This window comes from Vicugna pacos, chromosome 7 (genome assembly GCF_048564905.1).
Source record: "Vicugna pacos chromosome 7, VicPac4, whole genome shotgun sequence".
NCBI lineage: Eukaryota > Metazoa > Chordata > Mammalia > Artiodactyla > Camelidae > Vicugna > Vicugna pacos.
This window is the reverse complement of record NC_132993.1, coordinates 5,591,612-5,612,656: the sequence shown is the minus strand read 5'-3', so window position 1 is coordinate 5,612,656 and position 21,045 is coordinate 5,591,612. Positions and strand designations below refer to the sequence as shown.

Genomic DNA, 21,045 nt, shown 5'->3' with positions numbered 1-21,045 from the left:
AATTGGTATTCCGTAAGAGTGTGGAATGGGCTCTTGCTGGTGGGACTGAGACATGCTTTTAGGCAGGTGCTCTTATAACCCATTCAGCCCATACTATCCTGGTAGTCAGCCTGTTCCCCTTAAGAGTTCAGGAGGCCTTCATTGCACTCCTGGGCCTTAATTCCTTCTGTCTCTCTTTGAAAGAGACACTTTTTTTGTTTTCTGTTTTGGTGTTTTAGATGAAAAATGTTCATCCAATCAATGGATGCTGTGGCCATCAAGTCATCAGCCTCTGCTGCCATCTGAAAGGTGAGCCTGAGGGAACTCAGGATGGAAGCAAACAGGTTGCCCTCTGCCAAGCTCTCAGTCACTGCTGCCACCCTCAGTGCTGCACCCTCAGTGTGCGAAAGAACAGGACACTGACCCTAGAGACCTGAGGTTCATATCAAAGGAATGATTTCAATGGACCCAGACTCTTACATCTTCCCTATATAGAAAAGTGCTAAATTCACTAACTTGAGATGTCTGGTTTTCTTTAATTAACAGTAATCTTTTGATGTTCTACTTGGTTTTTGTTGCAAAACTTTTATATGTCTTGGGTCCTCCCTTACCTCTTCAGAGCAGTCCCTCAGAGCGATCTGAGAGACTGCCTCCTGGGCTTGAAGTCCTCAGAAATTCTGCTGAATAAAACATACTTCTCAACTTTTAGATTGTGCAATTTTTTTCAGTTGACAGTGTTGTATAAATTGTTGACCATAGCTAGATTCTCCAGAGAATTCAAAAGCTAAACTTCCCTGAGACAGTCACAACTTTTCTCATCATGGAGACTTCCACGATCCACCTGGGCCAGATGCGTGGGTAGGGTATGAGGAAGAAGACATTCTAGTAAATTCGTACTGCTCAGACTGTGTAACCCAGAAGGGGGAATTTTTGGATCATTAAGAAGAACAGAAAGCAGGCAAGAAAAAAGGTAAAGGGAAAGAGAAAGATGATATATTAGATTCCTAGAGCTGCACTAACAGTTGACTACAAACTACATAGCTTAAAACAACAGAAATTTATTGTCCTATAGTTTTAGGAATTCAAACTCAAAATGTTGGCTGAACTATGCTTATTCAGAAGGGTCTAGGGAAGGATCCTTCCTTGCATCTTCCTAGCTTCTGGTGGTTGCTGGCAGTCCTTGGTATTTCTTGGCTTATAGATGCATTATGCCACTCTCTTTCCTCTTGTATTTTACTATAAGCAGCAAGAAGAAACCAGGCTGCAGCTTCCACACTTTGCTTAGAAGTCTCTTCAGCTAAATATTAAAATTCATCACTTCCAAGTTCTATCTTCCACCCAACAACAGAACATAATTCAGCTGGCTTCTCTGCCAGTTTATAACAAGTTATCACCTTTCCTCCAGTGCCCAACAAACTTTTCCTCATTTCCATCTGAGATCTCACTAGGGGCACCTTTAATTTTCATTTTCCTAGAACAGTCTCTTCAAGGCAGTCTAGGACTTCTCTATTATGTGCCTCAAAATTCTTCCAGCTTCTATCCATTTGCCGATTTCAATACCACTTCCACATTTTAGCTATTTTTTACAGCAGCAATCCACTTCCTGGTACCAAAAGCAGTATTAGTTTCAAAGGCCTACTGTAACAAACTGGTGGCTTACAGCAACAAAGATGTGTTGTCTCACAGCTATGGAGGCCGGAAGTCTAGAATCAAGATGTTTTCAGGACCATGCTCGTTCTGAAGCCTCTGGGGGAGGATTCTTTACTTCTTCCTAGTTTCTGGTGGTTGCTGGAAATATTTGGCATTCTTTGGCTTGTAGCTGCATCATTCCAGTCTCTACCTGGTTTTGTCACACAGTGTTCTCCCTGTGTTTCCAAATTTCCCTCAATTTATAATGATACTAGTCATTGAATTGGGGCCCATCTTAAAGACCTCATCTTCACCTGATAACATCTCAAAGACTATTCCAAATAAGTCACATTCTCAGGTACCAGGGGTTAGAATTTGAACCTGTCTTTTGTGGAGGACACAATTCAACCTATAATAGGTGGCAAAAAGGGGACAGTGGATGTAGTTTAAGAGTGAAATACCTTGATCTCTTCCAGTCCTAGGTGCAGTTAGCAGGTTAAGCTCTTGTAAATAGTTTCCTTATGTCACTGGCGCTTATTAGACATCTACTGCCTAAAACTTAGAGCCCCCATTCCTTGGCCAATAATCATTACAGTCTGGCTCAACTTTTCTTCCAAGGCCAATTTTCTTCCACTCTCCTTGAGAAGGAATCTAATACTGTGTTTCAACCTAAATGTCCAGCCATAGTTCCTGTTAGTAGCTACTTCACATGGTTGTAAGAATGGTAGAGATAGTGCCTAGGACACAGTAGGCTGTTAATAAATGCTGGTAATGATCCCTCCACTCCAAATGCTTATTGTTCTCTGCCCACGTCCTATATGTTTCTATCTCCAAGGCTTTGCTCAGGCTAGTTCTCCCTCTGTTTCTTCTAAGAGTGTGATTTTCACAAGGCAAAATCATGACTCTCATGCAAATGTAAAATAAACACAGATCAAAGATTTTGCTCAACTCATTGTTTAATGAGGGGCCCAGTAAGGTATTATAATTAGTTTAAAGAGCATTTAAGAATCTAGGGTCAGTGTCCAAGACAGTCATAAGATGTAACTTTTGGGTTATATATTCCACCAGACAGAAATTATTTGCATGTCTAAGACAAAAATGTGCAGAATACCTCTTGGTCCTTATAGGATTGTAAAATGTCTCAGTAGTCAAGCCTAGCATTCCATCCAAAGTAATCTCTTTTGCCTGTTTCTAAAGTTTGGATCATTTAAGTAGCATTCTCCATCTTGTGATTATAAACAACCTCCAACAATTACAGCTGGTCTCTAGAAGACTGGTCCTACTATGCACAGCCTGAGTCCTTACATAGATGCAGCAAGAATTTTAATTAACCAGATAGGTCTCCTTGAGATTGCTCAGCAAATCTAGAGCTTAACAGTATGAAACTGGTACTGATTCCAAAGAATTAACTTCTATTTGGAAATTTGAAAAACAAATCTTGAATCAGACTTTTAAAAGTCTCTATTTGTTCTTCCATCCCAAGTGTAAGAACCAAGACCCAAGCACTTTCTCCAATAAATTTTACACGTTGTACCCATATATTTAAGTGAATTTTCCCTCTTTTTGAGCTCCCCAAAATTTGTTCAGGGTCCTAGGCCACCAGAGTGGGTTTCCTTACCACCCGAGACTAGGACCCTGGAAGCCAGGTATCGTGTTAGTTTTCTCGGAAGGGTTTTGTAGGCATTAGCTCCGTATAGAACATCAACCATTATTCCTGGTTATATGTGGTTAAATAAGAATTACTCTCAAATATCACCCTATATTTGGCCTTCGTGCAGAATTGGTTTTTCTAATTATGTCTTCATAAAAAAGAAGATTTTTTTGTGTGGAATCAATGCAAATGATTATAGTGTCATGAAAAATAAGAAAGGCTAAGTAGAAGTGTTTGTTTTTGAATTCTGCATGTGAGTGAAAACCAGATAACATTTAAAAGTAGTTGATATTGGTTTACAAATACATATTCTAGTAAGTTGTGGATTAGAGATAGTTTAAGGAGAATGAGTTTCCTCAAAGATCCAATAGAAATAGAATATTAAAAATAATACCAGCAATATTGCAAATAAATGATCTCAGTAACATTTCCTTAATCAGGTCATTCAGTCCCACATAATTAGTTGTGTAATTAATTGTCGTTCTGCTGGATCATAGGTCAGGAGTCTGATTTCATGAAGTACATCTGCTTCTAGACTTGAAAGAGTCCTGGAAATCCTGGCTCCTTCCACTGGTGCAGTCTGAGTGTTGACTAAGTATTTCCATCTTGGAAACCTGATCTTAAGAGTCTACTTGTTGAAGTAACACTAGCTTCAGAGTACCTAGTACGGGTTTTTCCATGAAGCTCTGAGATGTTGTGTCTCTGTTTGAGACACAAATTCTGACTGGTAGCTTATAGCAGAGTCTTCAGGCAAGTGTAAGAAGGAAACAGAGACTTGTTTGATAATGAGACTGAATGATTATGGTTAATTTATTAGAGAGACCAAAAATATCACAGGAGAGGAGAGTAAAAGTCTCTTTTGGGGCATGGTATTTAATTTATGAGGGTTTGATCAGTGTTTCCCTTGAGCAATCCAATTCCAAGTGCACTTTTAAACCCAGCACCTGTGTCTCTTTTGTTACAAGGCTACCCTCAGCCTACAAAAGACAGTACCTCTTGTGTACTTAGGTAGCCAGAAAACCATCTCAACAAAGACTTACGGGTGTAGGGATATAAATAATCCAGATCTCTTGCTCTGGTAGACAGTCTGTGAGGGTGCTGAATCTTCTTTTTCATGCAGGTACCATTTGGGGGAAGAGTGAGTGGGGAGAAACTCAGAAAGCCTGAAGAACATCCAAAAGCCACGTAGTTAACTTGAAGGAGACTATTGAAAAGTGAAAATAACTAAGATCACTTTAGCTGGTAGCAGATGGAGGGCTCCAATACCCCTGGCTTCTGTCATTATTCATGATCTCTTTGATTGTTTTGCTAAATGACAGACTGGGTGGGGCCCAATGTCTGTCCCTGCATCTATCCCTGGCTGAAGGAAGGGGTGTTCCTTGGCAAAAGCTTGTGATTTTAATTTTTCTGAAGACTTAGGAAGGAAGTGTTTTCAGATGCATAGACAGGGGAAGAGAAGCTGAACCAGAAATCAATAGAGTCCTAGAACTTTTATGTCTGCTAATTATGTACAGCCATTCTCGAGATTGGAGGACAAGTCCTTCTGCAGTGGATAGAAAACATAAAATAAGAGTTTTCCAAGAATTTGCTTCTCCCTATAGGGTCTTCAGTTCTATTTATGTATTTGAATATGCTATGGACTGAATTGTGTTTCCTGGTCCCAAATATATATGTTGAAGTCCTAACCCCCAGATGTGATGATATGAGATGGGGCATTTTGGAAGTGATTAGATTGAGATAAAGTTATGAATGTGGGGCTCTCATGATGGAATTAATGCCCTTATAAGAAGAAATATTGGAGAGGTTGCTTTCTCTTAACCATGTATGAACTCAGGGAGAAGTTCTGCAAGCCAGAAGAAGAGCCCTCACCAAGAAACCGGATGGCACGTTAATCTTGGACTTCCTAGACTCCAGAACTGTGAGAAGTAAATTCCTGTTGTTTAAGCCACCCAATCTATGATATTTTGTTTTGGCAGTCCAAGCTGACTAATACAGGCACTTATGATGTAAAATCATACAGTAGGTGAGTTTAAAGAAGGTAATTGATGACCTGAGACTGGCATCAAGAGTTCTGTTACTACTACTAGATAACACTTATTGATCATTTACTATAATCTGAGTACCATTCTAACCATTTTATATACACTACTGTATTTAATTTCACAACAACCCTATCAAGTAACTCCATTTTAAAGGTTAGGAAAGTGAGTTGCAGACATGTTAACTTATCCAAATGTGGTAGGCTGAATAATGCTCCTTAGATAGCCATGTCCTAGTTCCCAGAACCTGTGAATGTTACCTTATTGCAAAAGGGTCCTGGAAGATGTGATTAAGTTAATGATTTTGAGATGGGAAGATTATCCTGGATTATCTAGGTGGACCATAGATGTAATCACATAGATCCTTATAAGAGAGAGGCAAGAAGATCAAAGGAAGAGGAAGGCAATGTGATGATGGCAGCAGAGATTGGAGTGATGTGGCAACAATCCAAGGTATGCTGGCAGCTTCTAGAAGCTGTAAGAGGCAAGGGATAAATCCTCTTTTGGAGCCTCTAGAAAGAACCAGCCTTGCTGATACCTTATTTTTGTCTCCATAAGACTAATTTCAGGCTCATGACTTCCAGAACTGTAAAGAGAATACATTTGTATTGTTTTAGGCCACTATTTTTGGTAATTTATTCTGGGAGCAATAGGTAGTTGATATACCAAGATTACATAGTTAATCTGTGGAAGAGCCTGGACAATGTGAGGAACCATTCCATTCATCTCCTATTATTACTTTTGCAATGTCCTGATAAGTTCAGCTTTGAATTTATCTAGATCATAGCAACAGAAAAAGCCCTGAGCTCAACAAGGTGGATTCCTATAGAATTTAAAGAAATGTCTTTTGATGACCTCCAGTCTTTTGGAAAATTCATATATAGCCACATTGCCACATGTGTATATGATATAAAGAATAAAAGGAAAATGTGGAAAAGGAAGCTGTGGCTTTCCCACATTCATCTTTTTTGCTCCTGATATAGGACCATGTGGATGGAGTAGCATTCTGGGTGAAGGGAGCAACCTGGAGTTGTGGGGGTAGGGGTGGGGAACAGCAGAGAGACAGATGGCTCACAGTAGAGCTAGAAGTAGAAAGGAGTTCTTAAAGATGAGGAGTACAGCCAGGTAAATAATACAGGGGAAGTATGAGGCCACCCTCCTATCAAAAATCTATAGGGAGATCATTCCTAAGTTAGGATCTAGGGGTTGGACTGATATGTGCCAGATGCTCCCCCTTGGCCAATGGCCTCAAGGCTGTTACCATTCGAGACCTGCACCTTAGTCCTTATAAAATCCATGGATTCTGTCTCAACCACTTCCTCCTTCCCTTTAGGGAATTTGCCAGTGTCTCTTAGCAGAATACCCAGAGAAGCAATAGCTGACCAGGAAAACATTCAAAGCAGCTTCTTACAGAACAAGTTTCATTCAAGGCATATGAAGAATGAATGAAAGTGGGCCATGGTGGTGATATTTTGAGCAGGGGATGTGGTTCTGGCTCGCCTCTAGACTCATATGCATGCAGCCCTGTCAAGGCAGCTTCATGGGTATGTGACCAGTACAGCTCACAGGGCCTTGTGCTCAGAAAGGCCCTTCACTTGGTTTAATGCTCTGTTGCTGTCATATTGAAATTCTTAGTGATTTTTGAACAAAGGGCATTTTCAGTTTGTGCCAGACCTTGCAAATTACATAGCTGGTCCTCATCTGTGCCTTTACCGGAAGTCAGGAAATGTTACATGGGGCCCTTAGGGGTGACCCAAGTCATTAATACCAATAATTGGTTCAATGATATGGACTGATCATATGGTCATTAACATAATAGTATCCAAATCTAGCTGCTTCCCTCAATGGGTAGCCACTCTATTGTCCACTACTTCCTGCCATATCTGGTCTTCTTGGTACTTATCCCCCAGCTTAAGAAATGACTGATCCAGTTTCTCTGTGTAGTGAACCAAAATATGTACTCAAAAACAATATTCTTATGATGATGCAACAGACAACTAGAACATCTGGTCAACCTGGGAACTTTGACAACCTGTCTCTCATCTCAAATAATTTCTAGAGCAGGTTGGAATCATCCACTGGGTAAATCTAGGATAATCTACCTCTACCTGGGCCTAAGGTAGGAACATTGTGGGGGAAAGTTGAGTCTGCTTCCTGGGTGCATCTTTATTTATATGCATATTTTCAAGCTTGCAAGAACCATAATGAAAAAAACTAGAGAAGATGTGTGGTTATTGAAAGATTTTTCCCAGGCCACATTTTACTGATTTTCTCTTGGTTCCTAATGGTTTAGATCCATTTGGCTTTATACTTGAGTGTTAATTTTTGAGTGACTAATTTGAGATCTTCCTGAAAGACCATATTAAAAACCCATATTATACAACCACTAGGCAGTATCCCCAGGATACATCAAACCATGTGTCTGACTTCCTTTTTCCCTGAAGCGCCCTCAGTGTCCCACTGCACCAGAGAAGATGATCAGACACCACGTTGGGCTTTCTGGACAAGATTTAGGTCATGTAATAAAGGCCTTTTGGATCTACCACTATAACCCAAAACAAGAATAACTGAAAATTTTAGTCTGATAGCAGGCACATGGATAAAAAGGTTTCAATTTGGCAAAACTGAAGCACCCATCAAATTATGGGGCAATATTTCTGTCTCTTTAAAGGCAAGCAGTTCCTCCACTGGTTCCACCCAATCTGCTTCCTGACTCAGAGGTTTAAAAGGGTGCAAACACTTTTCTCTCACAGTTAAAGCAAAAGCACCAGCTCAAATAGCTTCTTTGGAGGAAATTTGACAACTCATCAACTCATTCAAAAAAAGGTGAGCCTGGCTGAGAAGAGGCCCTAGAGTGATAGAGTTGTGATGGGCAGTAGGAGCAGGGAGTCTGCATGGGGGTGGATTCTGGTCTGAGAAGGGACCAGGTGCTGTGTAAGCAGCATGACAAGGATGCTGCCAGAGTAGCAGTGGCAGAGGGTAGGGAGGGGAAGAGAGAGATTTATTAGTGTGATGTCCATACATCTCATATTTAACATGACAAACTTTTGCTGAGTGGTGTACCTACATCCTGCTGCTACTGTGATAGACACTGAGTGCAGCTCGGTAACCCGTCCTTTTCCCTTAATAGGAAATTAGTGGTCACAAGGTAGGTCTTTAGAGCTGGAAGGCAATTTAGAATCCATCCAGTCTAAAGAATCAGAATCCCTGAGAATGTGGTGACTCTCCAGGGGTGACCCAGGTCACTTACTGGCAGAGGAAATCTAGGTTCAGTTTGTTGAATTCTTTCCAACATTTCACAGAGAGAAGCTGTGCTCCTGATAGTCTAACAGATGAGTGGAGGGGTGGGAGCCAAGGGGAGAGGACTAGTTATTCTAAAGAAATGATGTATGTGAAACCCTTCTCCTTGCCCTCCCTAATTACAGCCTTGCTACCAGTTCACCATTCAGGAAAGTGTGTGGACTATTTTCCCCCAATCTACCTCTGACCTGATGTAAACTGAAACTATAGAATAATGGGCTTGAGAAGGAACAAGAAGAGGCCGTAGTGTTCAGTGATTAAGACTGAGCATGGTAGAATCAGATAGGCTTTGAATTGAATCTCTCTCTGCTTAATACCTATTAGCACAATGACCTTGGGCAAGTGTCTCAGAATTCTTGAGCCACCTCAGTTTCCTCATTTAAAAAACTCAGGTAATAAAATTAGCTTCCTTGCAGGTTATTTTTGGGAGTGAGACACAATTGACCCTTGAACAACATGGGCTTGGAATGTGTGGATCCACTTATACATGGATTTTTTTTCTAATAAATACACATTGACCCTCCATTTCCCTGGTTTTGCATTAGCAGATTCAACCGACCAGGATGGAAATTTTCATTCGAGGTTGGTTGAATCCACCAATGTGAAACTCCCGACCCCCGATATGGAGAGCTGAGTGTACTAGTCGTTTTATATATGGGATTTGATCATCCTCGGATTTTGAAATATGTGGGGAATCCCCCCCCACGGATGCAGAGGGATGACTGTAATATACAAAATACATTTATTAGGGTGCATGGTATACAGTATACATTCAGTAGTGATTACCACTTACACGTTAAAATTTTTAATGTGGAAATGTTTTTTAACTTATTCAAAGATAAAGGGAATGATACAAGGAACTTCCATGTAACTGTATCAAGCTTCAGCAATTATCAATTTATGATAGTCTTGTTTCATTTATATATTCACCACTCCCCAGCCAGCCCAGATGACTTTGAAGCAAATATCAGTGTGTCATTTTATCAGTAAATATTTGAGTATATATGTCTGAAAGATAAAAATCCTAAAATTGAGATTGATAACCAAAGGGTAAATACATATGAACCTTTGTAAGATATTGCTCACTTCTCTGTTTTTGACTGTTTTTCCATTCCTACTCACCATGAGGGCAAGGACCTGTTTCCCCTATACCTTTTAGCAATAGACTGCCAGCCAGCAAGCTTTTGTCAAATCTGTAGGTGAGAAATAGTATCTGAGTGTAATTGTAATTAATTAATTATTTTTCTTTTTTTCTATGTTTTGATCTATTTTCTTCTATTATGAGTGATTATTAATATATTTTTACATATTCAAGGAATATTTACATTTTTTCTTTGAGTTTATTCATATCATCTTGCTCCATTTTCTGTTGAGTTGTTGGTCTTTTGTTTCTTTACTCTTAGATATTCTTCGTTTTAAAATTTTTTCTTCTTACTAGTATATTTGATTTACAAAATTGTGTTAGTTTCAGGTGTACAGCAAAGTGATTCAGTTATACATACATTTTTTCTGATTTTTTCCATTTTAGATTATTACAAGATATTGTATATAGTTCCCTGTGTTGTTTATCTATTTTATTTATAGTAGTGTGTATTTGTTAATTCCATACTCCGAATTTATCCTTCCTTGCCCCTTTCCCTTTTGGTAACTGTAAGTTTGTTTATTTATAATAAGTTTGTTTTCTATGTCTGTGAGTCTGTTTCTATTTTGTGAATAAGTTCATTTGTATTATATTTTCAGGTTCCATTTATAAGTGATATCATATAATATTTGTATTTGTCTTATTTACTTCACTTAGTATGATAATCTCTAGGTTCATTCATGTTGCTGCAAATGGCATTATGTCATTGTTTTTTATGACTGAGTAGTATTCCATTGTATATATCTCTATATACCACAACCTCTTTATCCAGCCATCTGTCGATGGACATTTAGGTTGCTTGCATGTCTTGGCTGTTGTAAACTGTGCTGTTGTGAACTTTGGGGTGCAGGTATCTTTTCAAATTAGAGTTTTCATCTTTCCCAGATACATGCCCAGGAGTGGGATTGTTGGATCATATGGTAGCTCTATTTTTAGTTTTTTAAGGAAGCTCCATACTGTTTTTCATACGGCTACATCAATTTACATTCCCACCAACAGCTTAGGAGGATTTCCTTTTCTCCACAGCCTCTTCAGCATTTATTATTTGCAGACTTTTTGATAATAGCCATTCTGACCAGTGTGAGGTGATCATCACTATAGTTTTGATTTGCATTTCTCTAATAATTAGCAACATTGAGCGTCTTTTAATGTGCTTGTTGGCTATCTGTATAGATATTCTTTGTGTAAAAGGAAAATTGCCCCTCTTTGATGTAAGTTGGAAAAAATTTTTCCCCTAGTTTGACATTTGTGTTTTAATTTGTTTATGGTGGGTTTTTTTTTTGCCTCACCTTATCTTTTTGATTTTTATGTAATCAAATTTATAAGTCTTTTTCCTTACTCTATGTCAATTCAGTAAAATCATGTTATTTATATCAAATTGTGTTATATAAAATCATGTTGCTTAAAATTGTTAAATTTTATGAGCTGCTTTAAACATGATTCAGTGTTGAATTTGGCCAAATATCTTCTGCACCTAGTTAATTTTCTTCTTAATCTATTAATGGGATATGTTCTAACAATCAATTTCCTCATGTTGAGCCATCCTAATATTTCTGAAACAATCATACTTCATTATGGTGTATTACTATTTAGTATCTAATAATTTATTTAGGATTTTTGTATCAGTAATCACATATGATACATGTCTATAGCTTTATTTATTGGTGAAATCTTTGTTAGCTTTTTGGATCAATATTATGGTTGCTTCATAGAAAGAACTGAACATTTTCCTTCTTTTTTATGTGATCAGGAATAGTTTCAGTAACATTGAGATAATCAGATCTTTAAAGGTTTCAGTGAGTTTCCTGTGAAACCATCTGAACCTGGAACTCTTTTGTGGGGAAAGCCTTTAGCCACTTTGCTATTTCTTCCATGGTAATGGAAGTGTTTCATTTTTCTATATGGGGATCATATAGAAAATTTTCAGGGAGGAAAAGAAAGGAAAAGGAGAGTTAGGAATGGTTCCCATTTACCTAAATTGGCCATTTTCCCCTCTCCTTCTTTTTCTTAAGGTCTTGAGGGTACCTTAGCCCTAGAGCCTCTTTATAGAAATGGCTGCCCTCCAGAACAACTCTCTGAGGATTGTGCTGGTGGGGAAGACTGGCAGTGGGAAAAGTGCCACAGCAAATACCATCCTTGGGAGAAAAGAATTCAAATCTAAGATTTCTGCCCACGCTGTCACCAAGAGATGTCAGACAGCTTCCCGGACATGGAAGGGGAGAGAACTTCTTGTTGTTGACACCCCGGGGCTCTTTGACACCAAGGACAGCCTGGACATCACCTGCAGGGAAATCAGCCGATGTGTCCTCCAGTCCTGCCCCGGGCCTCATGCCATTATCCTGGTTCTTCAGTTGGGCCGCCACACGGATGAAGAGCAGAAAACCGTGGAGTTGATCAAGGCTGTGTTTGGGGACTCAGCCATGAAGCACATGATAATCTTGTTCACGCGCAAAGACGATCTGGAGGACCAGAGCCTAAGTGACTTTATAGCAGATGTGGATGGGAAGCTAAAGAGCCTCATTCAGGAGTGTGGAGACCGCTACTGTGCCTTCAGTAACAGCTGCAAAACAGCCCAGGCTGAGAAGGAAGCCCAGGTGCAGGAGCTGGTGGAGCTGATAGAGAAAATGGTGCACAGCAACGACGGGACCTACTTTTCTGACGCCATATACAGGGAGACAGAAGAAAGGCAGAGAAAGGAGGAAGAAGTCCTGAAGAAAATCACTGATCAGTTCGAAACAGAAATTAATGTAATAGAAAAGGACACCAGTATATCACAGGAAGAAAAGGATGAAAAATTAAAGAGGCTAACAATGGAGTATAATGAACAAATGAAAAGTAAAAGAGAAAAAGCCGAGAGAAGTGTATTAGAAGCAGTTATCAAGGCAGTTAAAAATGTGCTTTCAAAAATATGGGAAATGTTTTGGAAGTAATGTAAATTTTATTTTTCTTCTTAATTCACTATAACTTGTTAATATGGTAGATCGTATTTTCCAAAGATGGCTAAAATTGTATCTTCTTGGATGGACTTTGTGACTGCTTTGATAAATAGTGGATGGGTGAAACAACACCATATGACTTCTAAGGTTAGATAGAGAAAATGCCTCCTTGCTCTCTTGAGATGCTTGCCCTTGGAATTTGGCCACCATGTTGTAAAGAAGTCCAATTTGCCTGTCAAGAAGCCCACAGGAAAAAGACATGAAGTCACTGGCCCACTCTTCTGGCTGATATTTCATCTGCCAGCTGGAACCAACTTGCCAGCCATGCAAGCGAGGCAACACAGAAATGGATTCACCCACCACCAACTGATGAAGCTTGCAAAGAGCAAAGATGAGCCATTTCCTGCTAGGACCTGCCCAAATTGCAAATTCATGAGAAAAATAAATGGTTCTTGCTTTAAACCACAAAGTTTTGGGAGGTTTTGTTACGTAGTGATAGCTAACAAGAATTAAATATATTTTTAGCTCATTTCCTGCAACTCTGGGCTCCCCTCTGTCCTTCCACACAAAGCCAACAAATTTCAAAATTTATAAAATTGATATAATCAAGGAATGATCTATTATACAGAGTTCAAAGACTTAATTCAGGAAAATTCAAACAAGAAATCCTGCATACGTTAAGTGTAAACACCACTGGTAATGTGTGTTATTTCAATCCACTTCTATGAGTACTTTGTTAGTGAAGCATTAGGCTTCTCTGGCACCATTATGCTGTGGTTCATGGACATCTGGAAGTTGACAAATTCTCTTATTATTTTTCCCTCTCTCTTTCTCTCTCTTTTAACGTATCATCCTAACTTAAAATGTCCCTGACTGTAACTTAAAAGTCTCTTCTGTGCCAAATATTTTTCATTTGCCTCTGCAGATGCCCACTTCATCCATATTCACCCTAGCTTTTTGCCCAAAAGGATGATCTACATGGACAACATCAGTAGAATCTCTTGCTCTCTGATTTCTGCTTGGGTTCTGCCAGTGAGAAATCCAAGCAGGAGATCTCTTGAGAATTAAAAAAACAAGGCCAGGGTATTTATTCTCCTGCCTCTCTACCTGCAAGGTTATCTCTGACTTGCTGCAACCCGAATCCAAATGTCACAGCTCCTCCCCCGGTGGCCTCTCTACCCAACTGTCCTCCTGGGTTCCAGCTTTTGTTCACCCCCTAGGGTAAGGATGTAATTTCCTGACTGTTTCTAGCCCTCTCCCTCATCAATTCCAAACCCTGTGTCCACAGCTTGTAGGAAGCCCCTTCACTAGACTTTCCTCCAAGTACCTAGTAGTACTTCTGTAGTACTGCTATAGTAGTAAGCTGTCTCTTTTCTGCTAGAATCCTGATGGAGAAATCTTATGATACCTACTTCTGTTTCTCTTTCAGAGCATTCCTGATTTTTATTTTCATTAAAAAAAAAAACTTCTAATGTTTTGTGCCAGCAGAAAAATCTCTCCTGATAGCTAAAATCTTTAGGACAAGTTTACCCTCACAAACTGTGACATGGACAGTGAGCAGGTGAAAGTTTCTGCCTTGCTAAATTAACTGCGAAACCTCAAAATTAGAGGGATGACTTTACGTCATTTGTAATGATTGCAGATAACCCAAAGTCAAATTATTGGAATTTTTACAGTTGTCTTTTGTTTTGTCCGTGAAAATGACTGAGAGTATTCATTGCCTCAGTGACTTTTAGGAAGACAGGGATTAGAGATTAAGTATGGAGAAAATAAGATGCCAAACACCTGCTCATTCTAAGGTTCATCACAGGGGAGGACATAGCTCAGTGGTAAAGTGCATGCTTAGAATGCACAAGGTCCTGGGTTCAAGCCCCAGAACTGCCATTAAGAAACAAATAAATAAACCTAATTACTCTCCCCCCACAATGTAATAGAGTAAAAAAAATAGTTATGATTCATCACAAATATTATGAATGGAGTAAAGACAACATAGAAGAAAAAAATATTGTGAGAAAACATTTATAACATATGTGAAATAACATCGCTAACCCAAACTGCTACTCCCCATAACACAATTCTCATATTTGGAGGTAGTTCTCTGTGAAGGATTCATCAGTGCAATATTATCTCTAGAGAGCAAATTATTCATGCACTGTCCTGACAACTTTCATTTGAGAACCATTTAAAAGATATTGTCTCTCAGAGACTTGCGGAAACATTATTAATTCAATTAACTTGTGTATGTCTAGGCATGTATTGGGGCCTACTGGAGATGCAACTTAAGGGAGGTGATTGTCCTTCCAATTTTATATTGTACTGTGGAAGGTAAGACATAACCAGAGGAAAAATGAGTAAATCAAATAAGTCATATTGACATTATCTTCTCCCTTGACAAATGAAGTCTTGCCCACCCAATTATCTTCACATTCTTATATCCAAGTTTTCTCTGAAGGTGGTTCTAACTGAATTCTGAGGTCTCTGGAAATTCCAGCATTTATTGTGTGCATATTTCTAATGTTGAAACGTGTGATGGCCACGACTCATAATTGGGACATTAAAGTAGGATTTACAGGAGAGGACCTGAGGGAGAATTCAGGGCTTGAAGTCTACTATGAAGGATGTGTAGTGTTTGTCCATGTGGGTGATTGGAATGATAATCAAGCTTCTTTTCAGAAACAAGAAAGTTAGGGCCTGCAGGGAAGATTATCAGGGGAAATGTAGACTCAGGGGCAGCAGCATCCAACTAGGCTTGTGATAAGCTATCAGAAGTATCAGATGTCAAAGGGAGGGTCCCATGTAAACATCTTGCATTAACTTGATGGACTGAAGATTATGTGAGAAGCCTGGGGTGAATGTAGCAGGATATTAACATAAATATCTCTGTCAGTTTCAGCTGAGTCCTCAGTATTGCCAGTATCCCCACATCCCAAAGCTATGTGCTAGCAGATCTGTGTGGGACCTGCAAAGGAAGGAGCTAGAAACCAGTTCTGTAGGGTTGAGTTCTTCAGCTAGTTCGATAGATATTTGAAGAAGACAAGAGGAAAGGGCTTTTGAAAGAGGGCACTTCGATTATAAGGACAATGACCCTTAGCACCAGAGGGAGCAGGGTAAAGATGGAGGAGGCTGATTGGAAACAACCATAAGTTTCACTGACTGTGGGGCAAAAGTATGTGCTCCCCATAAATTAAATGTGGCCCACACAGGAGGGAGCTAGCCAAAGCCAGCTTGAGGGGGACTTGCCCAGGAATCCAACAGGGACCCCAATTGTGACGTACAGACCAGATCTCTGGAAGTCCAGGTGCCAGGATCTGGAGTTAATGTAACTAGCTGGAGGAGACAGCATGGCCATTAGTTGGACTTGTAATTGGAGATTTCCAGGGGAGACTCTCTGAGTCATTAATGATGCCCCATGAAGCAAAGAGCCACTAAGTGGGTCTCCAACCCCTAAAGGCCAGATTACACCTGACTTGTTGTTGATGTTTCTTCCTTTTCTCCTCTAACCCACAAGGAGTCAGAACCAAAGCAAGTGACTGGAAGAGGAGGGGGAGAAGGGCAGGGTCCACACTGCAGCTCCTTCGGGGGGAGCAGTTACACGTCAGGGGAAGAAGAGCCTTTTTCCTTCAATGAAATTCAGTTTGATTATTGGGTTGGATGTTTTGATTACATAAATGTGACTCACAGTGATGAGAGAGGGTTTGTGCTGAGGGCAGAACCTATCTAGGATTTCCTCCATGAGGCCCTGATGGAGCCAGTTTGAAGGGCCAGTAGGAGAATAGAATAAATGCCTTCCTCCTCGGCCCTGTGAAGTCTGTCTCATTTAATCACATGTTTATGTCTGTGAAGGAGATCACTCTGGAGAAGAACCCCAAGATCTTGCCAATCTGGAATAGTGGCCTTGTGTGTTTCAAGGAGTGGTTGAGGAGTCCAGGGGAGGCATTTGGCTTGTGCAGATGACTGAGTGAATTTGATGTCAGCCCATTCCTACCACAGAGGGTTATTTATTTATGTATAAATCTCAGAGAGTCAGAGATTCAGAGGTGGAATATGGCCTGCAACATCTGAAGGGGGAGAAGTGTCCCAAGAGCCCTGAGCCTTATTTACTCAAAGTCAATCAAAGCCAAACCTTGACCAGCTAAACACCTGTGTTGTGGGGTCTCCACATCCTTGTGGCTGAAGCAAGAACAGGCACAGATCACCACTGTGAATGGGAGGGAGACTTCCAGGGCAAGTATTTGGTATGTCTGTGGCACAACTTCTGACCCTTCTTAGAGATCGCAGCTTTAACTATTGAGAATGGACTTAATTTTTGACAGAGTCTCAATCTGGTGACTAGGGTGAATGACCCAACTTGAAAGCACATTTATGGTTGAAAATAAAAAGAAGCTATAAATCAGAGACTCGTTTTCCAATGTGGCTTTTAACTCCGAAGATGATTCCACTAGGGGAGTTCCAGAGATGCTGAGTAATGAGCCCCTAAGGTCAAAGGAGGCACATTTGAGACACAGCAAACATTTGTTCATAGTCCATGAACAACCAAAAGTTTCCTGGAGTAGTAATTTGTTGAATATAGTTGCAAAATTACATAATTTCTGGAAGTTATAGCAGACATAGAAGCCCTTAATAAATTCACCAAGCAAGCCTTGAATGACAGTCCACAAAGCCGGTCCTTACTGAACACTGAGATGTCTCTACGGAGCTAAGCTGTCCTCCAAAACAGAATGGCCTTGGACATTATCACTGTCTTGCAAGGAGGCACTGTACCATTATCCAAACAAATTGTAGAATGTTCCTACCCGATGAGACTGTTAATGTGTCATTTTTACTAAGTCACATGAGGACACAAGGGAACACTCTGAGTGATCCAACCCCCTGCCTGGGGACTTAGTAGATCAGTGGTTTGGATTATGAGACTCTTAGTAGAAAAAGTTGTCATTGATTTTTGGTAATCATTGCCTTAACCTTTGTTTTCTTTTGCATGTGCCTGTATTGTTGCTATGGCATCTGCCTCCATTGCAGTCATATAGCCACCAAATGAGCCACCTCCATGCTAGTGAAAGCCCTTGCCGAGTGCCAGGGTGCACTGTGGAAGAGGAGAACGTGTCCGACCAGTGAGCCAGACCCAGGCAACTAGGGGCTCCCCACCCACTCCCCTGTCCTTGGAATGTGTGATCTGTTTGCCTTCCCCACTCTCAGAAGCTGCCGCAAGGATCCAGCCTTGAGATAGAAATGTGGGGTGAAGACTATCTGGACCATATAAGTGACTGAATGCACTTAAGGCTTCTATATAAAAGTTTGATTCTGGCGGGCAGGTGGGAAAACTGTTCTTGTGGCCGCCCAAGACAAGCCTTGTAAGTAAGTTCCGTTGCTTATTTAACCAGCCACCCACCAACCTGAGTGGTCTGACTCATCATCAGGTTTCAGGTTACACCCAGGAAGACTTCAAGGAGGTTGCAAACCAACCTAATTTTTAAACACCAGTCTCATCTGTCTCTATAAATAAATATAAAAAATGGAATATATAAGGCAATTGTTCTCAAAGTTCTTTATTCTTGTTAAAAACCATCTTAATTATCTAAAATTCTTTCTAAGTTGGACTGCATTCTCTGGGATTTGGAATCAACAAATTGCCATGTTGCAGAATAGGACTTTGTAGATATTCTCTTTTCACTATTGACGTTTAATCTGCCTTCTCACTCTTGGTTCTCTTTTCCATGCTCTATGATTCTCTTTTTTACATAAGTGAACATCTTCTCATCTATTTTATAATTTACAAAATGTATTATTTTTTTCCCTTTATTTTCTGCCCCTTCAAGGAATATTGAAAGATCTGGAAAGGCAAGGATCTTTACCTGCTCTTATTTGCTAATAAATCCCATTGCCTACAGCAGTGCTCAGCACATAACAGGCTCTCAGTAAACACGAAATGAAAATTCTATCTCATTTACTATTTTGTTCTTGTTTGTTTAGAATTTCTTTAAGAATGTATACAATTATACTTGTCAGTTATACCTCAATAAAGATGAAAAATAAAAATAAATTAGATGATTCCACTCTACATGCACTAAAATGCTTTGAAAAAGAAAAGGGTGACAACACCAAGTGTCAACAAGGGTGTGGGATTATGGGGCTCTCACAATGGCTAGTACAGATGAAGATGGTACAACAATTTTGGAAAACACTGTGATAGTTTTTAACATAAACATATATTTACCATACAACACAGTAATTCCACTCCTAGAAATGTATCCAAGAGAAATGAAAACAAATGTTCACAGAAAAACATGAACTCAAATGTTCATAGAAGTTTTATTCATAATAATAAAAAAACGAAAACAACTCAGATGCCCATCATCTGGTGACTAGATAGACTGTCATGTATCTCTGCAATCTAACAGGTAATCTTCAGTAACACAGAGAAGAAGCTACTGATGCCTAAAACACTGGCTTACTCTCAAAGCATCAGATTAAGTGGGAAAAAAAATACATGCTATAAGACTGTGTTTATATAATATTCTAGAACATTCAAATTTATACGGACAGAAAACAAATCCATGGTTCTCAGGTGATGAGGAGAGGAGGGGATAGCATTTACTGCAAAAGAGCACAAGCAAATGTTTTAGGGTTATGTAAATATTTTCTTAACACCTGTATTGTGGTATGGTTCCTGTACAGTAAACTACATATATTCCAGATGCACAATTTGATGAATTTTGATAGATGTATACACCCATGAAAACACCACTACAATCAAGATAGCTAGCATTTCCATCACTCCCCAAGAAGTGCAAATTTTGAATTCCCAATTTATCCCTTTCCATCCCCTTTAACTCCTGGTAACCATAAGTTTGTTTTCTGTGTCTGTGAGTCTGTTTCTGCTTTGTAGATAAGTTCATTTGTGTCCTTTATTTTTTTTTAAGACTCCACGTATAAGTGATATATGGCATTTTTCTTTTTCTTTCTGGCTTACTTCATTTAGAATGATGATCTCCAGGTCCATTCATATTGCTGCAAATGGCATTATTTTATTCTGCTTTATGGCTGTGTTATACACACACACACACACACACATACATATATACATACATATTTACACCCCCCCCCCCACATCTTCTTTATCTTTGTCAATGGACATTTGGGTTGTTTCCTTGTCTTGGCTATTGTAAATAGTGCTGCTGTGAACACTGGGGTGTATGTGTCTTTTTGAATTATATTTTTCTCGAGATACATGCCCAGGAGTGGGTGGGATTGCTGGATCATATGGTAAGTCTATTTTTAGTTTTTTGGGGAACCTCCATATTGTCCTCCACAGTGGCTGCACCAATTTACATTCTAACAATCCAGGAGGGTTCCTCTTTCTCCACACCTTCTCTAGTGTTTATCGTTTTTAGACTTTTTAATAATGGCCATTCTGACTGGTGTGAGGTGATATCCCTTAGCTTTGATTTGCATTTCTCTAATGATGTTGAGCATCTTTTCATGTGTTTGTTGACCATCTGTATGTCTTCTTTGTTGTTTAGAATCTGACTGCCATATTTGTCTATATATCTGCTTTCAACCTATCTCTCATGTTTTAGATTTGGATTTCTTTTGAAATCCACTCCAAAAAGATTTATCTTTTAAACTGAAACTTTTGGTGTATTTATCATAATTACAACTTATGATCTATTTGAATGCATAATAACATTTTATTTTTTGCTTCCTACTTGTCCAACTACTTGTCCAAACTTGTCCAATTTGTTTTCTCTTTCTTCTTTGTGGCTTAATTTGGATTATTTGGTGATTTCTTTTTACATTCTATTTTTTTCTCTACTAGTTTGAAAATTGTATACACTTTTCCTAATTTTCTTAGTGGCCACCCAGTGATTACAACACATGGTCTTTTTCCAAAATTTTTAAATTTTTTATATACTTTTTAAAGATTACATTCCATTTACAGTTATTACATAATATTGTCTATATTCACCATACAACACACATTCTTAACTTGTCAAAGTCTAAAGGTAATCTGTATTTTAATCTTCCTCTTATACAACAAATTACTTTTTTATTTTAATTTAATTAATTAATTAATTAATTTTAAACTTTTTTATTGAGTTATAGTCATTTTACAATGTTGTGTCAAATTCCAGTGTAAAGCATAATTTTTCAGTTATACATGACATACATACATTCATTGTCACATTCTTTTGCTGTGAGCCACCACAAGATCCTGTTTATATTTCTCTGTGCTACACAGTACAATCTTGTTTATCTATAACAAATTACTTTAGAACAAACTCCATTCCCACCTTCCACTCCATCTATACCTTATTGTTGTTGTGTATTTTAATTTTCCTATTTTTTTCCTTTTGAAGCCCTAGAAATTATTAC

General features: G+C 39.1%; 1 protein-coding gene across 1 annotated transcript; it reads left to right on the top strand.

Annotated features, from left to right (window-relative positions):
• The first annotated feature begins 8,064 nt into the window (after nt 1–8,064).
• LOC102526413 (GTPase IMAP family member 7) lies at nt 8,065–13,107 on the top strand. The gene is made up of 2 exons (XM_072965367.1): nt 8,065–8,124; nt 11,752–13,107. Exon 2 carries the CDS (start codon nt 11,791–11,793, stop codon nt 12,667–12,669), a length of 879 nt encoding a protein of 292 aa, XP_072821468.1. The 5' UTR covers nt 8,065–8,124; nt 11,752–11,790; the 3' UTR covers nt 12,670–13,107.
• Nucleotides 13,108–21,045: the final 7,938 nt, after the last annotated feature.